Raw genomic sequence first — 20,178 nt, forward strand, 5'->3', positions numbered from 1 at the left:
CAGCCATTTTTTTTTTACAACCCGTTGCAGCGGTTAATTATTGAAGGAAATGCTTGAGTAACTTTGCTGTATGAATGTGGGTAGTATAATTCGACTCCGCTTCATTGACGAAGCCTAGAACAGGCGGTCTCCTAGGACAAATCGATGCCCAATTAGGCGCTTAAGTCAAAGAGGGACTTTTGATTGTGCACAGTCATGAAGAGTAAAAACTACCTTTATGTCTCTATATAATCTCCTGCTGTGCTAATGCACTCATCCCAGGGTTTCATTAGTCTTTTTCTTCTTCTTCTTTGTCTTTCGGCTGTTCCCTTTCAGGGGTCGCCACAGCGAATCATCTGCCTTCAGTTCCAACCTCAGCATCCTTTTACCAATATATTCACCATCTCTCCTCTGAACATGTTCAAACCACCTCAATCTGGTCTCTCTGACTTTATCTCCAAAACATCTAACGTGGGTTGTCCCTCTGATGAACTCATTCTTGATCCTATCCATCCTTGTCACTCCCAAGGAGAACCTCAACATCTTCAGCTCTGCTACCTCCAACTCTGCCTCCTGTCTTTTCTTCAGTGCCACTGTCTCTAAGCTGTAGAGCATCGCTGGTCTCGCCGCTGTCCTGTACACCTTTCCTTTCATTCTCGCTGATACTCTTTTATCGCACAACACACCTGAAACTTTTCTCCACCCATTCCAACCTGCCTGTACCCGCCTCTTCACCTCCTTTCTACACTCTCCAGGGTTTTATTAGTGCCTGTTTAAAAAGGTTTCTTAGAATGATCAGACTGCTTACTTTATACCTGAAATGCTGGCCTCTCAGGAACTCCTTTAATGACTCCAACATGTGGAAACGGCTCGGAGCGAGGTCAGGACTGTACAGGGAATGTGGTTGAGTTCCTGTAACGTGCAAGTGGTGTTGGTGAATGATTGTGTGTACAGTTTTCCTGCTTATGAGACTAGAAGTCCCGGTTTGATTTAAATGTCTCTTGTAGTACTAAAAACAATCTTTCAATCAATTGAAAAAAGTATGCACTTCTGTGAGTTTGTCTCATAACAAATGTATAATTTATCACTATGGTGGCTCAGTGGTTAGCAGTGCTGCCTCACACCGTTAGGGTTATGGGTTGGCGGTTCGAATCACATCCCCTTTATTTGTGTCATCAATCGGTTTGAATAAATGAACGTAAGTATCATTACGAAACATTCCATGCTGAGCAAGGAATAAACATCCCAGAGGTGTGCTCTTGTTGGAAAATATTCAATGACAGGGTGTGGTGTTTCCTGTAAGTCCTGAAGTTTTGTATTTCGTGAACAACTACTACAATCTGTTCTTCGTTTTATTTTCACCTAGCGTAGGTACACGTCGTTGGCAGGAAAAGAGTTTATAGAAATTTGTCTGTCTTTCTGTACGGTAGAACTCTCTGTACAGAAAGAGAGGTATTATACAGAGAAATACAATTGCGTAAGGTTGAGTATCTTGTGCTTTGTTTTATGTCACGTTGTACTTCTTTCGTCATCAGCCAAATAAACTTCCTGTTCGGTAATCGGAGTGAATCACAGATGAGAAAATGAAAAAGTAGAGCAGAAACAGGTTTTTTTTTTTTTTTTTTTGGTCCTAAAAACGACTCCAGCTTGTTAAAATTTACTTAGACCACTCCAGCGCTGTTATGTCAGCGGTGAAAATATTAACTAATCCCAGTAAAAATATTCAGTTTAAATTTTCTGATTAATATTTACAGGGGTTTGTTGCCTAATTTGTAGTTTATATTAAAGTAGATGATTAAATCCGGCGCACAACTGTTCATAACATCACTTGTACTCGACATTTGGATTTCACTTGTAGTGCAGGTAAAACTTTAGGCATAAATCTGAGTACTGCAAAAGTGTCATGCTGTGACTGACAGACAGACACACACAGACAGACACACACAGACAGACAGACACAGACAGACAGACACACACAGACAGACACACACAGACAGACAGACACAGACAGACACAGACAGACACAGACAGACAGACACAGACAGACAGACACAGACAGACACACAGACAGACACACAGACAGACACACAGACAGACACACAGACACAGACACACAGATACAGACACACAGATACAGACACACAGATACAGACACACAGATACAGACACACAGATACAGACACACAGATACAGACACACAGATACAGACACACAGATACAGACACACAGATACAGACACACAGATACAGACACACAGACAGACACACAGACAGACACACAGACAGACACACAGACAGACAGAGACAGACTTTTTTAAACATTAATATAGACACAGTACTTCTTCGGCAGTGCACAAAATACAAGCCCTGTAAAGATTATACAGTTTAAAATCAACAATATCCAAAATATGTCAAAATAGAGGAAGCCAAAATGTGAAATAATGGCTGATCGGTGTGTATGCCTGCTTGTACAGTACATTATGTGAAGCAGGAGGTAGAAACTGTTTAAAGAACACTATGTTCTGATCTGAACAAGAACTTTTTCTTTGCTGCAACTACAACAGGAAATGTTTACTGCATTTATCGTCTCACGGCCAATTTATTAGCACTACCTCATGTCAGCTCTGTGTACTGGTCAGCGTTACATTGTTACAGTGAATCGCATCGTGTCGTGTTTGTTACTGTTTGCTGAGCAATTGAGGGGTTAAGGGCCCAACAGTGCTCAGGGGCCCAACAGTGGCCGCTCAGTGTGTTTAGGCTCGGAAGATCATTGGTTCGAGCCCCAGCTCCGCCAGGTTGGCGTTGTTGGGCCCTTGAGCAAGGCCCCTAACCCTGTCTGCTCCAGGGGCTCCGTAAAATGGCTGACCCTGCGCTCTGACCCCTGTCTACCAACAAGAATTTCAAAATTTTATTTTATTTAATTTCGGTGGTACTTGGGTTTAAACTCAGGACCTTAACCACTGAGCTACCTCTGATTCCTTCTTTGTTGTCTTTAAGCATTTTCTTTTTGTCTTCTCGTATAGTTCTTAGCTAGTGTTGTTCATTTATGGTGTAAATGTACTGTATGTTGTACGTAGCACTTTGGTCCTGGAGGAAGTTTGTTTGTTTCACTGTGTACTGACTGTATGTGATTTGAAATGACAATAAAAGCCGACTTGACTTGACTCGATTCGACTTTGATCTCCCAATAACAGCTGATCCTGGTTGAAAGAGAGTTCATCTGCAAGACAAGTGAACACTTTTTTTTTTATTATAGTTAAAGGTTACCAAAGCTAAAAATGTGCATGCCAGACATGATTCTTTTTTTTATTTTTTTTTCCTCTCCTTAGATGGACGACTAGACAAAAACAGCATACGATACATTCTAGGCGATCGCCATAAATGCGACACGAAACCAAAACTATGCTCTTACTGCATAAATAACAGGGTTTCTACATTAGCATTGGGATTGGAAATTACAGAGAAGAAAAGCGCCTTGGCATTCTTCTCACCAAAGGAAAAAAACAAAAAACCCAAACTATCACTAAATATAACCGAGCAGTTGGATTTCCTTCAGTCTTAGCGGTCTGTGTGTGGTTAGAGCGCAAGCTATTCATAGCTGATCGTTTCTGGAGTTTAAACACACTTTAGTGGATGCTGGAATGACATCCGTGTGAGTCTTGAAGCTCATGGCGTGAAGGAAAACACTCCTAATTTGGTTAGTAACAGTACACACCTTCACGGTCACGGAGGCAGCATTGTTTGGACGGCGTACAGCAGCGAGGCTGTGTGCAGGCGCCGGCTTATCCCCACGATGACACCGCGATCGAGTTTCAAATACTTTGTTTAAAATGATTTTTTCCTAACATTCTTTTAGGATTTAATCATATAGAAGATATTATAATCCGGATTATTCCACACTTGAAGCAGGGTGCAAACCAGACACACTGCTTCGTGTGTAAAATAATTGTCGAATTAAATGTAAAAGAAAAAAAAAAGAAATACAAATCTGGCACGTTAAATGCACAGTAAGGACACATCAATCACCTGCCACGTCATCTGGGTGGAAACCTGATGAGGTGCAAACGTGAGACAAGTGCGTTCATGCAGAGGAACAATCATAACTCATAAGGGTTTTTTTTTTTTAAATGAGAAGTGATAGATTTGTTGTATGTGTTATGTTTCTATATTATATTAATCTAACCTTTTTTTTTTTGGTGTGTGTGCGCAGAGTTACTAAGCTCGACAAAGAAACTGAACATCAACTTCCAGGACACAGATGGGTAAGTGTTAGATGTGCTTAAGCAACTGCATTAGATTTATTTATTTACAGTATTGTGCAAAAGCCTTGAGCCCTTGATTCCAAGATGTGATTCCATGTTTTTTTTTTTTGATGTAGTCTTGATGAATAGTTCTCCAGGCTTATTTAGGATCTTTTTTCGCGCTCAATTTCAATTCAGTCCCTGTACCGAGTACCTTTATTAAACCACACAGTGATAAATCATTCAAGCATAGAAATCACCCAAAATCTCGGTCACAAATATTCTTACGGACGCTGGGTTCGTATGAATCTCCCTGTTCCTCCGAATTCTGCAGTTTGTTGACATTTGTGGTCGACATTATAGCCTCCTTGGTACGGCTGCTGTTCAATTCTTAAGAACAATGTAAGAAAAAAAAAAGTTGTCTTTTCTATTGTACTGTACAGTGGGTGTAGCGTTCTTACATTCGCCTTAGGACCTTCAAAGAAGGAGAAGATCTAGCAGTTGTAGCTGCTGCACGAGACATCACATGATCTATGCAAACGTTGCAGATTAAAAAACATAGAACTTTACCCGAGTTCCAAGTATTCATTGTACCAATCCAGAAATGGTGAAGAAATGAGCGGATATCTCGTGATGACTCTCAATTTGTGCGCACATCTGGCTTTCATATGGCCGTGTAAGAACATCAGGACAAACTGGCACCTGGTGTACACGTTACTTTCACCTTGAAAACGCTCCTATGAACGCCGGGTGCATTTGTATGAATATTGGTTCATACGGTGTTTATAGGAATATGGGTTTCTGGAAATGTCCTCTGGATCTAAATGATCCATGAACGTTGTACGTTGTTGTTGGGTTGTCCTGAAGGCACTCCTAAGGTGGCTTTACGTACGTATGGTGTTATGGGTGTTTGTGATTTAGCATAAGGCATGAACCAGTGAAAAAACAGGTGCAGATGATCAGGCCGGTGATTCCAGGCCAGTGGTTGGAACAGACGAGCGGGGAAATGAGGTCGCTGCTGAGGTTGTTATTGTACATAACCAACCGATTTTTAAATTGTATCTTTAGGCACTTTGCAGCCTGTGACAGTAAGACATCTGTTCGAATTTATTTTATTTGATCTACTTAATTTGAAGAAATGAAATAATATGAAGAATAAATAATGTGAAGAAATGGAAGGGGCTCAAGACTTTTGCACAGTGCTTTATCTCTTGCACGAAAATCACCTTCATTTGCTAGGTGTCAAAACACTTGAGTTTTCTCACTAGACATCATTTTACAAAAATTCCTTGAAAGGAAAAAGGAGCAGCTCATATTGTTTCATTCTATACCTGGAAGGACCTAGATGCCCTTTGACCTGGGATTTCAAAAACCTTGGAATTGTCAGCCAATAAAAAAATAATAATCTAAGGTGGGACTGTGGGCTGTTGGGTTGGGTCCATATTATTAAGTATCGGTCACACCCAGCTTCTTCCTTACGGTTTCATAATGTTGCTTAGCACACACCCAAAAAAAAAAAAAAAACATAAACAAAAAAAACCCGATTCCAATCACAGTAAAAACAAGATTGTGGCGAGAATCCAATGTGACGGAACAACATTAGAACTGCGGTGATGGTGTCGTTTTATGCGTGTTGACATTTAATATCTTATCACCCGCAGGCCGTACCACATCCCTTTTATTTCATGGAATTAGATTTTTTTCTTTCTTCTGCTTAACCAGTTAATCGATTTGTTAGATTATTTTTGTGTCGGTTATAAATGCAAAGACATTTTAATTTTCTCTGCGAGTCCATATGCTGATGCACTATAATTAATATTATTCAGACAGGTTGTTATTTACATAGGACATGAATAATGAGACGAGATAAAAGTCCTGTGTTACGTCCTTGGGACCCATGGTGCTACGTTTTTTTGGTTCTACGTACTGGTTTGACTTGCTAGCAATGTTGCCATTAACTGTACATTTTTCTTTTTTTTTTTTTTTTTTTTTTTTTACTATATCCTTCACGTGGGAATATTAACATAATAAACCTTACTGTATACTGTATGTGATTTAAGATACACCTTTGGGCCTTAAAGGAATAGTTCGGGTTTTTTCAAGTTTGACAGCAAAATGAGATATCTCTAACAGGAACTGGCTATAAATTTGTGCAAAATGCATTTATACCTTTTAAAGAATATCTCCTTGATTTAGCTGGGTGGGACTAAAGAAGCTTCACGGTCAATCTGAGGAGAAGGAAAATTTCTAACAGCCAAAAACTATGGTAATAAACGTATACTGTATGTACCTCAATTTGAAATTAAGGCAGCAATTAAAAAAAACAAACCAAACTTCCCTTTAAGCACCCTACTTCTTAAATCGTAAAGCTAATTAAATGTTTAACACATGCACCTGTCCTGGTAAACGATACACACTAAAGGTATAAAAGCTCACATGGACTGTTTTGTATTGTCCCCAAGCACATATGGTTATTTATAGCAAAACATTTAAAAATCACTGTGTATTTTTCTTTAAGAAGGTGTGAACTATCACAAGCAGTGGTTTCACTGTATTTGGGAGCCATGATGCAATTCAGTATTTACAAAAGTAGTATGAAAAGAAAGTGAAGCGCAACTGCTTTGTGTACAAGAGACATGAGAAAGACGTGTGTTTGGTAAGCTTTTGCGTTTGGTATACTGGGTATGGTGTGTGTGTGTGTGTGTACTGGGTATGATGTGTGTGTATGTGTATACTGGGTATGGTGTGTGTATGTGTATAGTGGGTATGGGGTGTGTATGTGTATAGTGGGTATGGGGTGTGTATGTGTATACGCGGTATGGTGTGTGTGTATGTGTATACGGGGTATGGTGTGTGTGTATACGGGGTATGGTGTGTGTTTGTATATACTGGGTATGGTGTGTGTATGTGTATACGGGGTATGGTGTGTGTATGTGTATACGGGGTATGGTGTGTGTATGTGTATACGGGGTATGGTTTGTGTGTGTATTGGGTATGGTGTGTGTGTATGTGTATACTGGGTGTGTGTGTGTGTGTGTGTGTGTGTGTGTGTGTGTGTGTGTGTGTACTGGGTATGGTGTGTGTGTGTGTACTGGGTATGATGTGTGTGTATGTGTATACTGGGTATGATGTGTGTGTGTGTGTGTGTAAACTGGGTATGGTGTGTGTGTGTGTGTGTATACTGGGTGTGGTGTGTGTGTGTGTAAACTGGGTATGGTGTGTGTGTGTGTGTGTGTGTGTATACTGGGTATGGTGTGTGTGTGTGTGTGTGTGTGTGTGTGTGTGTGTGTGTGTGTATACTGTGTATGGTGTGTGTGTGTGTGTGTGTGTGTATACTGGGTATGGTGTGTGTGTGTGTGTGTGTGTGTGTGTTTGTATACTGGGTATGGTGTGTGTATATGTATACTGGGTTTGGTGTGTGTATATGTATACTGGGTATGGTGTGTGTGTGTGTGTGTATACTGGGTATGGTGTGTGTGTGTGTGTGTGTGTGTGTGTGTATATGGGGTATGGTGTGTGTGTGTGTGTGTGTGTGTGTGTGTGTGTGTGTAAACTGGGTATGGTGTGTGTGTGTGTAAACTGGGTATGGTGTGTGTGTGTGTAAACTGGGTATGGTGTGTGTGTGTGTATACTGGGTATGGTGTGTGTGTGTGTGTGTGTATATGGGGTATGGTGTGTGTGTGTGTGTGTGTGTGTGTGTGTGTGTGTGTGTGTGTGTGTGTGTATACTGGGTATGGTGTGTGTGTGTGTGTGTGTGTGTATACTGGGTATGGTGTGTGTGTGTGTGTGTGTGTGTGTGTATACTGGGTATGGTGTGTGTGTGTGTGTGTGTATACTGGGTATGGTGTGTGTGTGTGTGTGTATACTGGGTATGGTGTGTGTGTGTGTGTGTATACTGGGTATGGTGTGTGTGTGTGTGTGTGTGTGTGTGTATATGGGGTATGGTGTGTGTGTGTGTGTGTGTGTGTGTGTGTGTGTAAACTGGGTATGGTGTGTGTGTGTGTAAACTGGGTATGGTGTGTGTGTGTGTAAACTGGGTATGGTGTGTGTGTGTGTATACTGGGTATGGTGTGTGTGTGTGTGTGTGTATATGGGGTATGGTGTGTGTGTGTGTGTGTGTGTGTGTGTGGGTATGGTGTGTGTGTGTGTGTGTATGGGTATGGTGTGTGTGTGTGTGTGTGTGTGTGTGTGTGTGTATATGGGGTATGGTGTGTGTGTGTGTATATGGGGTATGGTGTGTGTGTGTGTGTGTGTGTGTATATACTGGGTTTAGTATTGGTACACGTGTTATGCGCCGTTCTCCAATTAGGGTTTCTGAGCTCTATAATACTGTTATTGGAGCGCAGATGTATAGTGTGGTTGTTGGCGCTGTCTTTAAAAACTGAAGAAATTCAGAAACTGGTAGAGGAAAGAGGCTGATGGTGTTGTAAACTAAAGTTTTATATATGGTTTATAAAGCTTCTAACGATCAACAAATGTAATTAAAAAGCTTTTGTGTTGCAACAAAACCCAACAATTTTTTCCTTGTTCCAAATTGCTACCATGACTCACTAAAAACACACAATTAAACACAATTAAAGGATTTTAGAAGCTTCATCTAAAAACCACACAGATAAAACCCAAACTATTTTGATGTAAAGTTTCGGTATTTATGCTTATACTCAAAGAAACAATGCACAAAATATTTTCTCACAGATTGTGATCTTTGTAAATTTACAATCTTAAACCTTTAAAAAAAAGTTTAATGAGTAATGTTGGTTTTCTCACTTAAAACACAAGCGCACATTTAAACAATACAAACTAACTTCAAGTACCAGAGTCGATCATTTAACTTTAAATTAAATTAAGCAAAAAAATAAATAAAAATGCCATAACTTTTATTCATAAACAAATTTAGCAGATAATTCACTCTTACTACACATTTTAACATATGAATAATTTAGAGTGCGCCACCTGTAGGATCATAAAGAAACGGTGATGTTTTACCTCCTCATGTGCCTCCAAAGTCTTAAAACGAAACTTGGCACTGAGTGCGCGGGTCGACTGGCTGTGAGCACGCAGGGTTTCTAACGCATGCAGCTTTCAGCTAATTAGCACTGGTGGTGTTTTGAGACTGGTGGAAGCGTGTTTAATGAGTGGGTTCTGAGACTAATTAGATCACAAGGTTTAGAGAAAAAAGCAGACCGGGGGCTTTTAACATGCAGGGTTTTTGATAATCTAACGCCATAGAAATGCGTTTCTGTTGCGCCACTGGGAAGTTACAGTACAGTACCGCGCTCGGCACAGAATCGTTTGTCTGGATCGCCGGTCACGACCAATCGAAATAAAACCCAACCAATCGCTGGCTGATCAGCCAATTGTATTATGAATGTAAAAATAGTTTTTAAAAAAAAATCAATTTTGGAGTCCACACAACAGAATCAGAATCGGGATTCGTAACAGAATAGTGGTGAAGAGAGCAGAAGAATAAGCAGTACTTAAATAGGCAACAGGGAGTGATAATGCAAGCACAGTACGTGTGTAACTTTAGTCTTTTAATTCCATTGTGAATCATTTTTAAAGGTACACAGTGTGCACGTTTCCAGCCGAATGATATTTCCCGAAGCTACAAAAGGAAACAACAAGAAAGTAAAAAGGCAGGGTACAGATTAGGATCCCCTTTTCCTTTTAAAAGTTTTTAGGAAAGAAAATAAGGAATGATTAAGGTCTATGTTTTATCATCATCTTATTTACAGAGAAAACATTTAAACAGCGATTTTTCCTCATCACAAATTAAACTAAAGTTGAAGTAGAACAAAGGTGTATGAAATGAGAGGAGAGGTTCCCTGCTCTCTCCAGCCCCAGGCTCGGGTGCCGGCGCCGCACAGGAACGGGTACCGCGAGCCGTTCCTCAGACGAGGAGATCAGGGAGCAGGAGCGGCGGTAATGCGGGAGATAATTTGCGATTTCGTGAGCATTGCTGAGGAACGGCTTCCTCTGGGAGCTGCAGCCGAGAAAGAGGAAAAACATTTTATTATTCATCACCGCCACTGGCTCTGTGCAGCTCTCCTCTTCTTCTTCTTCTTTTCTTCATCACGTTCTGAACACTGCTTGCTTTTCTTCTTTACTTTTCCTTCTGAATTGTTGAGACTACAGTGATCATTCTTTAGATGTGTGTCACTCATTAATCATGTTTGCTTAGACACACACACACACACACACCACTTCAGAGGAAACAGAGGTGTTTTGTCTGTGTGTCTGTCTGTGATTCTGCGTATAATGAGGTGTTTTGTCTGTGTGTCTGTCTGTGATTCTGCGTATAATGAGCTGTCTGTCTCTCTGCTGTCTGTCTGTGTCTAGGTTTGTCTATGTGTAATAAACTGTGTGCAAGTCTGCGTTTGTCTCTCTGTCTTTGTATGATGAGGTGTGTGTGTGTGTGTGTGTTTGTGTGTGTGTGTGTGTGTGTAACTGTCTATCTGAATGTGTGTCAGTCTATGTGGGATGAGGCATGTGTATATGTTTGAGTGTCTGTGTTTGTCTATGCATGATGAGGTATGTATATGTCTGTGTGTGTGTGTGTGTGTGTGTGTTTATCATTTTCTGGACATGTGTATACATGCTGGATCACTCTTATCAAAGATGTGTGATAGGCGGAGGGTGCAAATCTGGGCTAAAACAAACTGTACGTACGTGTGTGTATGTTTACTGTAGGTACTGTGTGTGTGTGTGTGCTCGTGCATCACTGCTGTTTGGTCTAAAAGTCTTGTTGAAGTACATGTATGTAGACAAACTCTGTAAAATGTACAGCACACACACACACACACACACACACACACACACACACACACACGAGTTATCAGTACACATCCATTACACTAGTAAGATAAACGTGGATGTTCTTTAACTCAAGCCCAGCCAGGTGAGCGGTAATGGCTGAGCTCTCTGCTCGTGACTCTCCCTCAGGCCGAGACCACGTTCATCTCCAGACCATTAGAGGATCAGCCCGCTTTATTCAGCTTGATTTATTTCCTTATTCTCCAAAATTCCAAAACATTGCAGCGAGTTGCGTGGCTGTAATGCGCATCCATAACCACCACAACCTCCGCTTGTAAATATATATCCTGTCATTCCCAATCTCCGAGTCCTTTAATCACTCACGGCTGGTTTTATTGTAACACAGTCTGAAAGTCGATGTTGTGTCGAGATTATGAAAGCCTGCCAGTGTTGAAATCGTCGGTAGAGCCTGTACAGGAAATGAGATCATTTAGGTTCATGTTAAAACGCGATTATTATGTAATTTCATATAAAAATCTAACAAACAAACAAACAAAAAAAAAAAACAAACGGAAATGAGCATGAAAAAGGACGGGGACACAAGTGTAGAGTAATATACAGTAACTTCATCACTCTATCTACGATCTTTTGAAACCATTGTGTGCTAGATTTAACTAGTTCAGCGCTCTTAAATCCTCATCAGGAAGTCACGCTTTCTTTTTTTCTTTTTCGATTAATTATTTCTCAGGATTTTCCTGATTTTTCTCCCCTAATTTCAGTCATAACCAATTTCTACCCGACATTAGTGCGCTCCCCTATTCTTCATAACACCAGAAAGGGTGAAGGCTATCACGTCTCGATTCTAAGACACGTGACGCCGGCCAGCGGCATCTTTCCGAACTGTTTTCCTCATCATAAGAATGACTGCTGTAGTCAAGTGATAACAGAAACATGAGATGTAGCTACAAATGGATAAAAAGTAAAAAAAATTTAATAATAAAATGAAAGAAATTGTAATTCTTGCCATAAATGTTTTTGGTGATACATAAGAGAATTGTAAATTTTGCGACTTAGATGCGCGTAATATTCCACTAATAAGGGTAATATTTACCAGAATTGGAATAAAAATGCATTATACGTATGAACGCCTCAGTCAGAACAGTCTGACAGAACGAGAGGGGGTGTAAACCTTTGAACAACTGTTCATTAGGTAAATATTTGCTACGTAAACATTGAATCTGATCATTGCTCTCTTGCTGGAATAAATATACTCTTTCTGTCAATGTGGTAACATTAGGTGACTTGACAAGACCTCTCTGTCCCACCTGTCTTTACTTCTTAACTTCACGCTCTGGGTTTCTGGACTGACTCGCATTTCAAACATCGTGAAGCATCTGATTAATCATAGACGAGACGATTGAGTTCTTGTAACCAATCATAACTCGGAAGGGATTGTAGCCTTAACCCTGTCACAGTTAAAGACAAACTTGTGATCTTTTTGTTACATTTCTGACAGATTAAACACTTCACAGCAGACAGAAGCACTGATATGATTTACACATGTCTAGAAATTACATTCTGATTAAAATCTTTGAACGTATAAATGCACATCTTATCAGGTCAGCGTCCATGTGAACAGTTAAGTTGGAATCTCTAATCAAAATGATTTCAGTAAGATTGAAGAAATATTGTGAAATAGTTAACCTTGGGCTGAAAACAGCAACTCATCTAGTGATTATTTTACTCTAAAAGTGCACTTTTAAGTGTTTTATTCCTTCCGTAAGCATTTTTTCACTGATTTTTTAAATTAAGCAATATCACACTCCAGGTCATGCTGTTGTGGTGATATTCAGTACAGTTCTGCAAACCCTATAGATTATCAACAGATTATGATTTTGGTGTTTACTTAACCTGCTATTCTGCTCTGTAAAAACATATCCTACTGCAAGTAGTTGAACTAGCATCCAGGTGCTGAACGACATGTAGCCAAAAGTTGAAGGGGAATGGAAGTGGTGCAGAGTCCTGAAAAACTTACGAGATTAACTTTATATTTCCACTCATTCCACTTTCAACTAACTTATGGATTTTTGGGGTTAAATCTCAAATAGCGTTAATTAGAAAGCTGATGTGCTAGGTAGGTGTACAATCCTTTGTTCCACACACTAAGTAATGCCCTTGAACAGGGGTTAGAGAGGGATTTGGGATTCAGTCTTGTGTTAACTGATTAGCCCTATAGTTCACGTTTGCCATAAACAGAAAAAGGGACAGGAATTTGGAAATTAGAAGCAATTACTATGGAGACAACGTGTTGTGTAAGATGATATAATGTTATCAGTTGTGTTTCCTCGCGAATAGTGCTTCTGTGGCTGGTTTTGAATGCAGGTTTTGGCAGGTAGCTGCTCTCTCCTCAGTACTGCAGACTGTACAGACCTAATCTCACCTACGCCGAGACACAATTAGTGTTATTAACGATTGTTAGAACGGGTAAAACGCAACGTGATTCTTACTGTATAGTTAAACATCCCAGTGCTGTTATGCTCTCCGGATCACCTCTCCGGAATACCTCTCATCCAATCAGATTTCTCTGTTGGAACTGGTGCATAATGTTCAGCATTTTGCACATACTACAGAAACCACGATAAACTAAAGTCAGCTTTTTCCCCCGTATTTTTACAGTCAGGTTTTGTTTTGATTGTTCCTGTTTCGCCAGCCTTCATTTCTTATAGCATAGAGAAATTTAAATGTGGCTTCACAAAGGAAAATTCAGCTTAACTTGTGGATTATTATACAGCCATTAGTTTTAACGATGTCTCGTCAGTTCTTAGACATTATGAATGCAGGACAGAAAGTTTTTAGTAAACATTTATTATTCGGAGCCTTAAGGTGTTTAAAAACTTATAATCCACTGTGCTTATTTATTTAAATCCATGCCGGTCTCTTGTTCATGAGACTCCAGCAGTGTGAGTGAAGATGAAATGTAAGGGCATTAACAATGAACTCTTGTATACATTATATATGTTTTCTCCACCGCGCAGGTTTTCGGCTCTGCACCATGCGGCTCTCACGGGCACCACGGACCTGCTGTCTTTGCTCCTGGACGCCCAGGCTACGGTGGACATCAAGGACCGCAACGGTGATAACCTTCTCTATAATGACATTCATTTAGTTAATCGTGCAGGGTTACAGGCAGGGTTTATAATGAAACATGACTGCAATTAAAGTCTCTCTATTTAAAGTCAAACCTTTTGGGCAAGCTTGCCCTTAGAAATTTTTATAATAAAGATATTTACATTCATAAAGTAGCTTTTATAGAATTATGCATTATCAGAGCATAGTATTATAGTGAGTCTGAACTATTCCAGCACGTCTGTAATGGAGCCAAATTGCAAAGATAAGACCTAATGATGTACTTTAAATAAAAAAAAAAAGTAACACATATTTTACATATTTTCCAAAATGCATAAAGACACAAATATAAAAAATGGGTTGTTTATGTCCTGTAACAATCTCAGCAGCAACCTCATTTCCCTTCTCATCTGTTCCAACCACTTAGCGTTCAGCATCACCAGTAAACTAATCATAGGTTAGATGGTTTTCCTGCTCGGATGATGCATATGTCACTGTGTGGCTTAAAAACATTCCTCTAAATTCTCAGGTACAGGGACTGGATGGAAAAATGGGGGACAAATAATTGGCACAGAAGTCCTTAGAGAGATCTATTACTCAAGACTACATTAAGAGTTCCTGGCACTTTGGAAGTAAAATATGAATAAATGAGGAGTTCAAGACTTTTGCACAGTTCTGTCTTTAACATTTGACAAGTCAATAAATAACATTAACAGAAGACTTTTAGCTTTTAAAGCAAAAGCAAACCAAAAAAAAGGACAAACCAATCAAATGAAGTTCAGACAGAACAGGTGAGGACATTAGAGTAGTCACATTGTGAGCAGTGAAGAGACAGTGGAAGAGACAGGACTAAATCAGGAACAAAAGCACATGATAATGGAAACCGAAGCATGCGGCATGACACCAAAGAAAATGCGATTAGCATCATGTTTTAATAGGGATCAGGATTTATCCAAACATTCTGTGGTCCTGTTGTAGGAATGCGTCCGCTCCACTACGCTGCCTGGCAGGGGAAGGCCGACTCCGTCCTCATGTTGCTGAGAGCTGGAGCTTCTGTTAACGGAGCGTCACAGGATGGACAAATCCCTCTGCACCTGGCTGCTCAGTACGGACACTATGATGTTGTAAGTACCGCACTGCACTCAGAAGGGACGACTCTGCTCAGGTTAGGGTGCTGTTAGGAAGAGATTAATTTAACATGTCATTTGGGAGTATTTGCAGGTATTCCGATTTCAACAGCTTTGGAAACTCGCCCAGTACAGTGTAATTTAAACAGTGCTTCCTACTCCCTCCTCCCTGCCAAGGGAATGCTGATTAAGGGAACTTCCCTCGACTGAATTACTCAATTTAGAACACCGAGCAATGTCACCATTGCAGAGACCACTCCCTCCATGCATTAACGTCACACTAATTACTTTTATAATTTGTAAGCAATCTGCATGCACAGGCTATAAGTCTGCTTAATATGAATCTCTTAAGTAATGAAAGGATCTATCGGTTTTTGTTCCAATAGATGTTCAATATTTTATTTGAGTAGTGTAATATTTCCACACAGCAGAGGTGCTTACGTTACCAGGACAACTTCTTTTTGCTGCTGTGGAAATTCCACAATACAAAAATAAAACACCGGTTAAGCAGGATCGGTTTGCAGCTGAGCGTGAAACGGCAGGGACGAGGATCAGCACCTCAAAATCTGTGGCCATGGTTCTCAGCAGAAACCGATGGATTGTCTACTCCAGGTAGGGAGCGGGGTGTTACCCCAAGTGGAGGGGTTTAAGTATCTCGGGGTCTTGTTTACGAGTGAGAGAACATTGAAACGTAAGGTTGCCCAGAGAATCGGAGCAGCGGAGGCGGTATTGCAGTCGATTTACCGCACTGTTGTTACGAAAAGAGAGTTGAGCCAAGCTCTCAATCTACCGGTCGATCTTCGTTCCAACCCTCACCTATGGTCATGAGCGTTGGGTCATGGCCGAAAGGACAAGATCGCGAATACAAGCATCCAAAATGGTTTTTCTAACAAGGGTAGCAGGCTTTTCGCTTAGACATAAGATAAAAAGCTCAGTCATTCGTGAGAAACTCGGAGTATAGCTGCTACTCCTTTGCGTGGAAAGGAGTCAGTTGAGGTGGTTCGGGCATCTAGTAAGGATGTCACCAGGACGTCTCCCTAGGGAGGTGTTCTTGGCACGTCCAGCTGGAAGGAGACCACGGGCAGACCGAGGACTAGATGGAGAGATTATATCTCCACACTGGCCTGGGAACGCCTCGGGATTCCCCAGTCAGAGTTAGCTGAGGTGGCTGGGGAAAGGGAAGTTTGGGGTTCCCTGCTGGAACTGTTACCCCCACGACCCGACTTTTTTCAGGGTTGTCACTGAATGACTTACCCTGACAAAGAGCCGTATTAGAACAGTGGCAGCTGGCACATCTAAAAATAAATGCAGGATTATTTCTTTATAGTCTAAATAAAAATGTTTTTCTAAAATAAGGCTATTGTAGTTTAAATGAGGTTGAGTCGGCATTGGGATTCTCCTCTTTAATCTCTTTCATGGTCAACCGCATAAAGTTTTCCAACGCACCAGCAAAAGTAGTCGGAGTGCGGAATGCGTCGGAGAAAACAGCAAGGAGACTGACTCTGGCCATTTTATTAATTCATTTATTTGTTTTTCGGCTGTAGTAAAGGTAATTATGTCATCTTGTCATCTCCGCAGCAATAGTTTTCCATTAGTTCATGTAAAAGCAAACTTTTTGCTTTCTACAAGTATATATTTTTCATATTTGTGAGGCAACTATACGGTATAGAGTTTTGTTTCATTTTTGACACGCTCAAGTTCACCAAAACCAATACAGAATAGCGCACCCTGTTCACTTTCAATTTTTTACAAAATCATAACATTGTCATTGTGAGGTCACTTAAATAAAAGTAGAATCTCTGTAAGACTCTGTATTACAGCGGTATCTCGGCAAATGGATCCGTTCCAGAGGCGAGCGATGTTTCATATTACGAAACACATTTTCCCATAGGAAATTATGTAAATGCAGGTAATCCGTTCCAGCCACCCAAAAATATTACCAATATTACCAATTGCCAACTCTATAATCATGGTTTTGCATTTTGTAAATGAATTAAAATATTAAATAAATAGAAATTTTTAAAATAAATATTGCTTAATTTATGATTCCTCTTGGCACTGGCTGTTTTAAAAACGAAACTAGAAGTGGCTCCTTTTTCTTCTTGCTACCGTCCTTGATAAAATTTTTTGGCAATGTCTTCACTAAATCAAATTTGGCACAAAATGCAAAAAAAAATAAAAACAAATGTAAACTCACTGTATGTAGATTACTCCCAAATTATTATTATTATTATTACTACTAATATTATTATTTTTGTGACCCTATTATCACATTGTCCTTGATAGCAGTAAATCGTGCATGAAATTTATTCCAGGTCTCATGAGATCTGAGCGCTCCAGCGAGGCGCGGTGACTGACAGGTAATTGCGTTTGTAAGGTTCTGAAAGAAGTGATGAACCGTTGTTCACTAGGGAACGAGTGAACAATGGTTCCTGTAACAGTTCCCTTTAAATTGAGGCCTTTTTTTGCTCCTTATGGTTTGGAATCTTACACAAGATGCCTGAATGCCCTGTGCAGTCCACTTCATAGGGAGCTGCTACCTGCTCGGAACACAAGAAATTACTTTTTCTCACTTCCAGCACATCCAGACCCCGCAACCTTCATATCAGATGCCATCGACTGAGTCAGTATTGAGTCATTGTTAGATAATACTAACAAAACACAGCTTCTGAAGTTTCTTGTACCCACAATTCCAGTTTAACTTACTATAAAATGTTATTAAATTGTGGTTCCTAAAAATTTTATTTGACTCCTAAATATTTTATACCACTTATCTGTTTATAGTTCCCTCCAATAATAAATAACAACAAGATAATGTAGACCAGTTTTTCACGTGCATCCCTCATCATGCTTCTTTTATCCGATAATACAGTTACACTTTTTTTTTTTTTTTTAATAACATGTCTGCCATACAAGTCTCTGTAAATAAGCTGCTGTAGGAATGAATACATATTAGAAGAAGCACATTAATTTCCGACTAATCAGAACGAAGAATTCGGCTTTGTCTGAGATGCTATTTTGTCCTTATATAAAAAGAAAGCCATGTCCTTTGTTTTTGTGAAATTTCCCCCCCTTGACTCATAAAGATGAGGGATTACGTTGTGACTACAAAGGTGGAGCTATTATCATAGACACGATACACTGTTAGTGGGCTAAAAATGGTTGTTATAGCCTTTGGTGAAGGAGGAAGAGAAAACAAAATGAAAACGAGACATGTCCTCACATGCTCAAGGCTTCAGAAATGTCCTCAGTGCTGATGGCGTTACTCTGCTGGTCATTGTTTTTGAACAATAGCTTTTTTCTTTTTTTTTCTGAGCTAGCACCCAAAACTAGGTGTATAGTGGCGGCTTCACGTACAAAACACCCAGAGTGTTGGCTTTCTCACAGCATACAGTATGTAAGAGGATACTCTGATCACACCATGTCGTCATGCAGCTCTGGAAGAATCTGAGACATTTCTATGTTCTTGTGTTTATGCCTTGGCGTACACCCAGAGGACTTTCTAGCATGACATCTTTCCCCGTGTGATCATAGAAACCCGATGCGGGTAGTGACATATCTTTAAATGTGATTGGTCTTTCTGTCTTTTTTTTTCCCCCCTTAGTCGGAGATGCTTCTTCAGCACCAGTCCAATGCATGTATGGTCAACAAGGCCAAGAAGACCCCACTGGACCTGGCCTGTGAGTTCGGCAGGTTAAAGGTACGTTTAGACAGAGCTTATAGTGGGATGGTACTAAAAGAGTTCAACTTCTCTCTCTCTCTCTCTCTCTCTCTCTCTCTCTCTCTCTCTCTCTGTGAAAACACTTAATCAAGGGGTTCTCTCTCTCTCAGTTGAGAAGAACTCCTAAACAGAGAACGACTAAAACCCTTAAACCATAAAAACCATTAAATACTTATTTCCTCAAAAGAATATATTTATTTCTTTTTGGCTACATTTATTTAAACATTTTAAATAAATCATACATAAGTTAATTTTTAATAGAGATGCTTTCTTAAAGCAATACTAGTTACTTTTGAAGTTCTTAAAATGTTCTTTTCAGCTTTCTAAAGGGATTTTACCCAGACTCCTCAGAAAGAAACCTTTTTTATAGAATTCGTTTAAGGGTATATATTTTTTGTTTTTTTGTGCTACTGTTAATACTAAATGTTTATATTTCCAATTTTCAGAAAAGTCAAATTACTGGCCTGCATCAAGCAATTAAAATAACTTTATTAAAATCTAGAATGATAGTTTGGAACGGTCTACTTGTAGAAGAAATGTGGTTGGAAAAAAAAGAAACCAGATCTATGTCAAATAGTGAAAGTAAGAGCATTTCCATACAAACACAATGTGATGAGAACTCAAAAGATTAAGACTAAACAGCTGTGTGTTCAAGTAAACCACTCAGAAAAAAAAAACACTTCAGTTTGCTAATGAGCATACAGCTTGGACTTTGGAGCGACGGGAAAAGGGTAATGTGACCTGATGAGTCCAGATTGAGCCTATACCAGAGTGATGGGCGTGTCAGGGTAAGAAGGGAAGCGCATGAAGTGATGGTCCCATCATGCATAGTGTCCACTGTACAAGCCTCTGGAGACAGTGTTATGGTCCGGGGTCGTTTCAGTTGCTCAGGTCACGACTCAGCAATGTTATGTGGCAATAAAATGAAGTCAGCTGAGGTTATCACATCCATGGAGTTTTTCTTCTTCTGATGGAACGGACATATTCCAGGATTGTAACGGAGTAATTCTGGGATCTTGAGGAATCGTTTTCATACATGAAGATGTCGTTTTGTATGCTGTAACCAGAGCTAAATATTGCTCACAGTGTATTTGTGACCCAGTCAGATATTAAGTCACACAAATTACAAACAAACGAAAAACAAACAAAAAAACAAACATTTATCTTATGTTGAATGCCTTATCTTCCTGATCCTTCACTTAATTGTGAACGTTTTAATCCTAAACTTTGTT

General features: G+C 39.9%; 1 protein-coding gene across 3 annotated transcripts in view; it reads left to right on the forward strand.

Moving 5' to 3' along the window:
• Positions 1–20,178, forward strand: part of LOC128541539 (caskin-2-like) — a 74,565-nt gene that overhangs the window by 21,330 nt on the left and 33,057 nt on the right. For all 3 annotated transcript variants that reach the window (XM_053512006.1, XM_053512007.1, XM_053512008.1), the window contains exons 3-6: positions 4,189–4,240; positions 14,008–14,105; positions 15,077–15,222; positions 18,830–18,925. In XM_053512006.1, the coding sequence (XP_053367981.1) occupies positions 4,189–4,240; positions 14,008–14,105; positions 15,077–15,222; positions 18,830–18,925 (392 nt within the window). The remainder of the gene's footprint in view (positions 1–4,188; positions 4,241–14,007; positions 14,106–15,076; positions 15,223–18,829; positions 18,926–20,178) is intronic.

Source organism: Clarias gariepinus, chromosome 14, assembly GCF_024256425.1.
Source record: "Clarias gariepinus isolate MV-2021 ecotype Netherlands chromosome 14, CGAR_prim_01v2, whole genome shotgun sequence".
Classification (NCBI taxonomy): Eukaryota; Metazoa; Chordata; class Actinopteri; order Siluriformes; family Clariidae; genus Clarias; species Clarias gariepinus.